The 9,104-nt window shown below is 37.6% G+C and overlaps 1 protein-coding gene across 1 annotated transcript; it reads left to right on the forward strand.

Annotated features, from left to right (window-relative positions):
• Positions 1-511: 511 nt before the first annotated feature.
• aqp9a (aquaporin 9a) lies at positions 512-8,754 on the forward strand. Its single transcript, XM_015049906.1, has 6 exons — positions 512-1,295; positions 1,411-1,537; positions 4,146-4,283; positions 5,064-5,182; positions 6,935-7,152; positions 8,434-8,754. The coding sequence occupies exons 1-6, from the start codon at positions 1,020-1,022 to the stop codon at positions 8,642-8,644; spliced, it is 1,089 nt and encodes a 362-aa protein (XP_014905392.1). The 5' UTR covers positions 512-1,019; the 3' UTR covers positions 8,645-8,754.
• The last annotated feature ends 350 nt before the right edge of the window (positions 8,755-9,104 follow it).

Here is a 9,104-nt window from a genome sequence, read left to right on the forward strand (position 1 = left end):
TAGATTTGCTGTGATTTTTCTTTTTTCACATTACATTTTAAGATAACGGTCTTTCTGCATGGAGTTTGCATGTTCTCCCTGTGGATGCGTGGGTTTTCTCCCACAGTCCAAAAACATGTCAGGTTAATTGGCCTCTCCAAATTCCTCTTATGTGTGTGTGTGTGTGTGTGTGTGTGTGTGTGTGTGCGTGTGTGTGTGTGTGTGCGTGTGTGTGTGTGTGTGTGTGTGTGTGTGTGTGTGTGTGTGCATGGTTGTTTGTCCTGTCTGTCCAGGGTGACCCCACCCCTCGCCCAGAACGTTGGCTGGAGAGGCACCAGCAAACCTCCTGACCCCACTAAGGGACAAGGGTGTAAAGAAAATGGATGGATGGATGGATTTTAAGAAACACGTTTGAATGAATCAAATATAACATTTGTTTTATCATAATAGGATAAAAAAAAATTAAATGTGGGTATTTAAAAAAAATAAAAACAAACAACGTTGGGCATGTAAAAATAACTTTGTTAAGCTTAGTAAGTAAAAAGACAGAAAATCCCCAGTTTTGTAAATGGTGCAAACATTTTTTTATTTTTTTATTAAAACCTTTGTAAATTTGCTTTAGTTTACCTGAGCTGCACATGTTGATGTATGGTTTTTCAAAAGCTTGCAGCTTTATGATGTTTCTAGAAGATTTATATACTGTATAATGCAAAAAAAAAAAAAAAAACCTGACCATGTTCAAAAAACCCAAATTATTTTATATTCCATCCCCATTTTCTTTGGAACTACAGTAGCTGCTGTGATACCTGCACACCATACCTACATTTTGGTGCCAAGATTATTGAGATAGTGTTTTCATTTGCCTTGGAAAAACTAAATTAGATTTGGGTATGTTATTTTAAACACTTCATAAAACCCTGTGGAGATTTTTAAGGGTCACATTTTCTCCACTTTTTGATTATCATCTGTGAAGTGGAAACTTTGTGTTGGTTTATCATATAAAATATCAATAAACTGCATTAAAGTTTTGTGATTGCAGTATGACAAAAAGTGAAAAGCTCACTGATGAGAGCCTGTGGTCAGGAAGCAGAGAGGATTGTTGTTCCAATAGATCAATAGTTTGTGCTGAATGGCTGGAGCTCAGACTCCTGAGGTGGAGATCCGACTCTGTTGCGCTCCAGAGGTTTCTAAACGCCGACACTTTTAACAACCACCTGACAGTGCAACACGACAGAAACATGAGGCAACACTGCGCGCTCAAACACGGAATATTCAAGGAGTTCCTGGCTGAATTCCTGGGAACGTTCGTCTTGGTAGTAAGTAGAAAAATATTTCTATTTTCACACTTTGCAGTCACTTCTGAGGATATAGGATAGTCCTAATGGATTTTTCTGAAACTTGTTTTTATTTGTTTCTTTGTGTGTTTGCTAGCTGTTCGGCTGCGGCTCAGTTGCTCAGACGGTCCTGAGTCGAAACACGCTGGGCGAGCCGCTCACCGTCCACATCGGCTTCTCCGTGGGCCTCATGATGGCCGTGTACGTGGCTGGAGGGGTGTCAGGTAAACCTCACTTCAGCAGATCTGTCAGGCGACTTTTTGCTTTTACTCCCTACGTTTTAAGAGAAATAGCTGTACTTTATACTCCTTTCGTTTTCACATATGGTTTGTTACTTCCATGATGAAAAAATAATCACGTGGAATCAATAGCAAATCGGAAAAAATCCACCGAATGTGTGTAAAGTGCCCAAAAATTTTACTCAAGTAAGAGTAGCACCACTTCAACATACTTTTACTCGAGTAAAAGTAAAAAATATCCATCCAAAACTTGACATAAGTGAGATTAAATAAGCATTTAGTAAAAGGTCTACTCAAGTATCTGATCAAATGATCAATCATTTAATATTTAAAAATTACAGACCAAAATTTAAAGTTTGTGTTTTAAAGACGAAAATTACAATAATTCATATAAGTAACCCAAAACAACAAAATCAAGCAAAAGAAACTTTTTACGTATTTTAGATTTTTCAAAAGTCATTTTGTATTATGGAAGGTGAAAATTACTTTTTACTTGAGTAAAACAGTTCAACCTTTACTTTTGCTAAAGTATTTTTTCACTGTACTTCTAGGGGATGTGAGAACTTTTGACACCTCTGCTGCTGTGATTCATATGATCCAGGACTTGCTGGCTACAATGGTGTTTCTCAAAGTGGGGGGTGCGACCCACTGGGTGGCCGCCACATGGCGCCAATGGAGTCCGAAAGTCGGAGGGAAGATGAGGGAAAAAAACTGAAGAAGAAAAAAAAAGAAAATTAAATCATACATCCCTGTCAATTAAAAATTTGTAACCAGTTTCAGTACTCTGGCTATGTCAACAACAGAACTGTACCCATGCTTAATGTTTAGATTTTATTGCCGTATATGTATGATTAATATTAAAAAGTTGCATAAAATAGGTGAATGTGGTGGGAAATTTTATCTGGTGATATATTCAACATCAGATTAATAAACTCATTTAAAAAAAATTCCAACACAAAACTCATTGCCAACTAAAATCAGAAAGTATGAGGCAGCATTTATACTAAATGAATGTAATAATTATTGAATGGTAAATAACAGCGAGGATGAGATGTAATATTCAGTGTTTCTTTACATATTTTGTAGCATTGTCCAGTCGGAAGATAACGCTGTTTGGGCAGCATGGAAAACTGATGATGACAACTTATTAAATAATCTGGGGGAAAAAATGTATTATTGTCCTTCTAATTTTTCCTTTCTTAAAACAAAACTAACTAAGAGAGGAGTTAAATAATGCAGCCTCTCGGTTTTGTGCTGTATCTTAACCTTGTGTCTCGTGAGGCTTGGAAGCTCTGAATAATTAAACTTTATGTCTTTCTGCAGCCATGTGCCATCTGAACGGCTCCACCGTCAGCAGGAACGTGCCACCTCTCTGCCCAGACCCACTGGCTGAGCTCTGGCCATTGATTTATCAGCACTACAGAGCAGAGCCTCTCCGGGGTCGTACATAACCCTAGGCAGTAAATGTCCTGCAAACACCATTGATCAGACAGACAGAGTCCAGTATCCAGCTGAGGATGCTGGACTGGGCCGGCCAGCAGCTCAGGTGGATCCAGAAACCAAACAAACAGCTTTGGCTTAATGAGGCTACAGCAAAGAGTGGAGAAAAAAGGAACCACAGTTATGGCTGTTTTCAGTATCAGTGTCATTGTAGATGGACATAATAAAGGAGTACATTTCTGCCAAAAGAAAATTAGAGATTGAGCTCAGAATTTTATTTATTTATTTATAAAAAATAAAAAACATGGACATTTTTGAATTTCAAAGGTCAAAATTCTTTGACTTTTGGCCATTTTCTGAGTTTAAAAAGTTGAATTTTCTGAGTTTTGAAAGTCAAAAATTACCAATGTTTTTCTAAAAGATTTCTGAGATTAATCTAATTTTTTTTTCTTTTGTAAAGTTTTGATTTTTGAAGCTCAGAAATTTCTTTGTTTTTTCTAGAAAATTTCTGAGATTAATCTCAAATATTGTTTTTTTCTAACAGATCTACAACTTTTGGAGTTCAGAAATTTTCTCATTGTTTCTAGAAAATGTCTCAAATTAATCTAAACATTTCAGAATTTTTCTTGCAAGATTATGACTTTTGGAGCTAATAAATTCCTTTGTTTCTTCTAGAAAATTTCTCAGATTAATCTCAAAATTTCAGATTTTTTTCTTGCAAATTTAATGTCCTTATTTTATCACAAACATTTCTGAGATTAATCTCAAATTTTATGAGTATTATGGCAGAAATTTACACCTTTTTTACTTTCTAAATTGCCTCTGGTATGCCGTCCGTAGGCTAGAGCAAACTGAAGTTCAGCAAAAAGAAATCACAGTTCTGTTTTTTGCTGACAGTGTATTGGTGAAAGTTCAATTCCCTACAGTGAGATTGATTGTAGTTTGTTGAAGTTGAATTTCTAATCAGTGGCCATTATTCTGTATTTTGGCTCTCAGACATGCATAATAAAACCCCGAACTGCCCAGGGGTCTGCTCCCCTTCTGCTGCTCCTCATAAATGTGACAGCCTCCCTGGTAATGGAGGGGATATTAAGTCGGTGAGCCGCCCCTCACCCGCTGCAGCCCTCCATCACTCTGCTTTGTTCTGTCTCAGGAGGCCATGTGAACCCCGCCGTGTCTCTGGCCATGGTGATTCTGGGGAAACTAAAGATCTGGAAGTTTCCCTTCTACGTCATCGCTCAGTTTCTTGGTGCTTTTGCAGGAGCTGCAGCTGTCTTCGGATTATATTATGGTGAATGATTAGTTGTTTTTTTTTTTACAAATTACACTGCAAAAGCACAAGGATGGTGGATCCAGGAACCAAAACAAACAGCTTTTTTGTAATTACAATCAAGACCATAATAATGACACTGCAAAAACACAAAATCTTACCAAGTTTTTTGTTCTACTTTGAGGAGCAAATGTCTTAGTACATTTGAAATAAGACAAAACTAACTCATAAGTAACTTTTCAGCAAGAAACAGGAGCTTGTTTTAAGTCCGTATTTAATAAATATAAAGTGCTAGTTGCATATGTGGATATTTTTCGGGCCTATAAAATGGTAAAAATGTCTGTAAGTGAAATAATCTGCCAGTAGAAATTGTTCTTTTTATTCAATAATTATTTACTTTAAACAATCTTCTACATTTTCTTGAAAAGTTAGTTTGATTTTATTTCAAGTGTAATAAGACTTTTGCACTAGAAATTAGATAAAAATTATTTTGCATGATGTTGTGTTTTTGCAGTGAAACCAGTATAATTTCCCCTTAATATAAACTATAACATGGTAAAAATGTCTTACTTTTCCATCAATATGAAGGAATTATTTACTTAACATAACCTTCAGTATTTTGCTGAAAAGTTATTTGTAAGTTAGTTTTATCTTACTTAAAATGTACTACGATATTTGCACCAAAAATACTTGCGTTTTTGCAGCGTCAAAATATAAAACTAAATTTTATGGAATATTTTAGATGCTTGTTCCTCTCTAGACGCTCCTGCATGGTTAAAAATGTCTTTGTCTTCATCACAGACGCTTTCATGGACTTCACCAGCGGTATTCTGTCGGTGACAGGAATCAATGCGACAGGTCACATTTTTGCCTCCTACCCTGCCAGACACCTGTCAGTCCTCGGCGGCTTCATCGATCAGGTTGGTTCTGGTCGCTCTGACCCATAAGACCTCACATCCGCTCTCCTCCGCAGCTCCAATTTGCTGTTTAAACCCCACAAAGTCTGGCAAATACAGTTAATGCAGCATTGATTGCCCCACATAGTCTGAGAATGGCGCCTCTTCCTGCTCCGTTTGGGTCTGATGACCCATTTCCTGGGATCCACTGGACCAAGTTACCACCGTTTTCAGTCAGTCAGTTAGTCAATGTGCTGATTTGAAAAGTAACACACTTAAAACTAATAACAGTGTTTGTTACTTAGTATGTAAATAAGTAAAGTATAGTCATAATTAGCCACAACTAGTCTTTGATATGTGCTGGATATTTATCAACAGGCTTTAGAGGGATACATTATGTACATTAAAGGCGACCTGTTATGCTCCTGACCAGGTTAGGATATGTTTAGGGGCTGCACAAAACACCTTCACTACATTTTTTTTTTTTTTTTTTTTTTCCAAAAACAATCTTAAAAAAAAATTTTGAGCTCCTTTAAGAAAGAGCTGTTTTGGGCCTCTGTCACTTTAAGTCCAAATAAGCTGCTGCTGGCCACGGCCCCCAACTCAACGTTTACACTCACACATACAAATGACCGGAAACAGATGCACAGTTTACAACCTTACAGCTTTGAAAAGCAAAAGTAGAGCCTCCTGCAAACCCAACAAGAATGCAGCAAATGGTTTTAGGGTGGTAAGTCAACAGAAAAACACTTGTTTTTTCCAGCAGCCATTGTGCAGCGCCTGCAGCAGTAAAACCAGCTGTCCAAACATGCTGGGATCCACTTTGGTTGCTAGGTAACGGGTTGCTGATTTGTGACGTTACATTCTGAAGGTTTTTGAAGCGGTTCATTAACTTATTGACAAAAACTGGCTGGGTGTTTTTTTTTAGGCGTTTGAGTTGTTTTCAGAAGCACTAGAAAACCAAATGGAAGTACAAAAATGAGCAAAATATTAATTTTGCATAATAGGCTCCCTTTAAAAACAGAAGTGGCTTGAGACAAAGGGATGTATGTAGCGGTTGGCTATATATTAGGATTTTATCGCAATATTTTGTGGTACTATTGTGATAACACTGAAGATTATGATAAAGAGTCTTCAGGAATAAAAATCTATTTATTACTTATGTTTTAGGTAACTGTACGTGACTGCATGGCACAGAGTTCATATCGCCACAAACACAAAAAACTTGTTCTTCAAAAATATTCCCATTTAAGAAAATAATGCATTTCTAATTTAAGGTAAAATACCAGCAGCTGTTGTTGTGACAATTTTACAGTAAAAATACGATAAATCCATATTTATCTGGTAAAGTTTCTGCAGTTGCCAGAATGTGTGGTAGCAGCCAAACCTGCCGGTGTTTTACCATAAATTAGAGATGTTTTCTTTTACAATATGGCTTCTTTAGGACATCACTTATTTAAAAAAAAAACAGTGTGACTTATATAACAAATATAATATTTACATAACAAATCAAGGAGAAAACAGCAGAAATAACATTTCCAATCATACTGCAGGTTTTGTTTTGCTTTTTTTCATAATAAGTGATAAAGGGTTCAATAAATCCCCACCCCTAGATGTAAAGTGTGTTTTAAATATATCATGAGGTGTATAATAAGTACTAATATACTAAAGATTGTTCTATAAGAAAAGTCTGTGTAGACTTCAGTTAAACAGCAAAGCGTTTTATTTAAGCTCACATACTGTATGACTGACAAAGAGCTACTGCGCCCCCTGCAGGTGGTGGGGACAGGTATGCTGGTTCTCTGTATTCTGGCGATCATTGACGGTGGGAACATCGGCGCTCCTAAAGGCGTGGAGCCGCTGGCCATCGGTCTGATCATCATGGCCATCGGCGTCTCCATGGGACTCAACTGTGGCTACCCTCTGAACCCGGCCAGAGACCTGGGGCCCCGGCTGTTCACCGCGGTGGCCGGGTGGGGGATGGAGGTCTTCAGGTAACTGAAATCCAGATTTTTTTAACTGAACTTCATCAGACATTAGAAGAACAGAGCAGATGTTTTCTGCATATACTTTTCCTTGATGGTTTTATTTTATTGAAATTAGTTAATTTAATCAAATTTAACACAAAAACTGTTAATCTAGAGCAGGGGTCCCCAAACTACGGCCCGCGGGCCGGATCCGGCCCGCCACGTCATTTGGTCCGGCCCCCTGAACAATGCCGGATCTGGCCCGCCTCCTCGTACCAGAGAGCATTCAGTGTTTTTTTTCATATATTGTATTTTCCGGTTTATATGTGGATTTTTCTTCAACCACCAGGGGGCTTTTGAGCAAATGTGAAACTTACTTTCCCTCAATGGAATATATACTCGTCAGTCACCGTTTCACTCACGGTTTTTTCCATTTGCATTCTGGGTAAAAATTTACCCAAAAGTGTCGTCGTCTCCCCCCCCCCCCCCGTCGACAAGAATTTCTTTGTTTTTTTTTACTGCAAAAACTAAGACCACAGAAAGGAACAGCTATGTGGCCCTCGCAGGAAAAAGTTTGGGGACCCCTGATCTAGAGAAAACCACTCAGGAAATGAATGTTATCTTAAGAAAACCCATTGAGAAATGTTCTTATTTCAAGAAAAATATTTGGAAATGCACTTGTTATCTTGAGAAAACTATTTGGAAATTTACTCATTATTTTTTGTTATTTCGGGGGGAAAAAACCATTTGGAAATTTACTCATTATTAAAACACATGTGGAAAACATCTGCTTTTGGCTTCCGTTGTTACTTTATAAATATGTGTGTACACAGATAAATAGAAAATAAACATAATGTGTACCTAGCATGAGTCGTGTTAAACCAATATTTACCGTGTTTGACCAGGTTTTTAATTTAAACGATGATGGAAAAATCTGAAGGCCGTCCGTCATTTTGACGGGTTACACACACCTGACCAATTGATGCAACTTTACACACAGAGAACATCACAGATGTGACTAAAATCAAATAATAATAAAAAATCAGATCTGAATATCGTCTCTTGCTATCTGGGAGCAGAGCACTGAAAAGTTCATGATGGGATTTTATTTGACCTCAACAATCAAAACAAAAACATAAAAGTTTACCTCTGGTGCCTCATTGCTTCCAAATCCTTTAAAAGCTCATGTCTTCATTCAGATTTCCATTAAGTGAGACATTTTGTTACATAATGTCACATGTTCCCACTGCAGTCAGCCAACATTTATCCAGCCATTGACTTTTCTGATTCTGTTTTTGTGGCTGGCAGCACTGGAGGCTACTGGTGGTGGATCCCAGTGGCGGGGCCCATGGTGGGAGGCGTGGTGGCGGCCGTCCTCTACTTCCTGCTCATCGAGCTGCACCACCCCCACGACGAGGACGAGAAGGCCCACGAGGTGGAGGAAGAAGAGGAGGAAGAGGAGGAGGACGACGATGACAGCAGTCTTAAGGACAAATACGAGATGATCGCCATGAGCTAAAACATTCAGCGCCGCAGTCAGGACAGCTTCTGCAGTTCCTGCCTGGGAAGAGTATGGAGCTAAATTGGGGCCAGAAAGTTTGCTCAATTTTTCTTTTTTTTTTTTTCCAAACTAAAAAAAAAAAAAAAAATTATTGAAAAACTATTTTGAAACCAAAAGAAAAAAGTTTGAAACTGAAGAAAAAAAAAGATTTTGAAAAGTAGCTTTGAACGTTTTTTAGTTTCAAATCTTTTTTCGGTTTCATAATTACATTTCAGTTTCTGTTTATAAAACATTATGCAAACTTTATCGCCCCAATTCAGCTCCATTTGTTCCATACATACGGAGCTAAATGGAGCTCCATTAATATGGAGCTAAATTGGGGCCATAAAGTTTTCTCAATCTTTTTTTTTTTTTTTTTTTTTTTTTAACCGGAAAAAAAAACTTAAACTGAAACATGGTTTTGATTCTGAAAAAAGTT

The sequence above is a fragment of the Poecilia latipinna genome, unplaced genomic scaffold, assembly GCF_001443285.1.
Source record: "Poecilia latipinna isolate Pla-1442-1.1 unplaced genomic scaffold, P_latipinna-1.0 Scaffold965, whole genome shotgun sequence".
NCBI classification, from domain to species: Eukaryota; Metazoa; Chordata; class Actinopteri; order Cyprinodontiformes; family Poeciliidae; genus Poecilia; species Poecilia latipinna.

Coding starts and splice junctions, on each gene's coding strand:
- aqp9a (XM_015049906.1), top strand. CDS start 1,020: ATGACAAAAAGTGAAAAGCTCACTGATGAGAGCCTGTGGTCAGGAAGC. Junction 1,296..1,410: donor TGGGAACGTTCGTCTTGGTA/GTAAGTAGAAAA, acceptor TGTGTTTGCTAG/CTGTTCGGCTGCGGCTCAGT. Junction 1,538..4,145: donor CGTGGCTGGAGGGGTGTCAG/GTAAACCTCACT, acceptor GTTCTGTCTCAG/GAGGCCATGTGAACCCCGCC.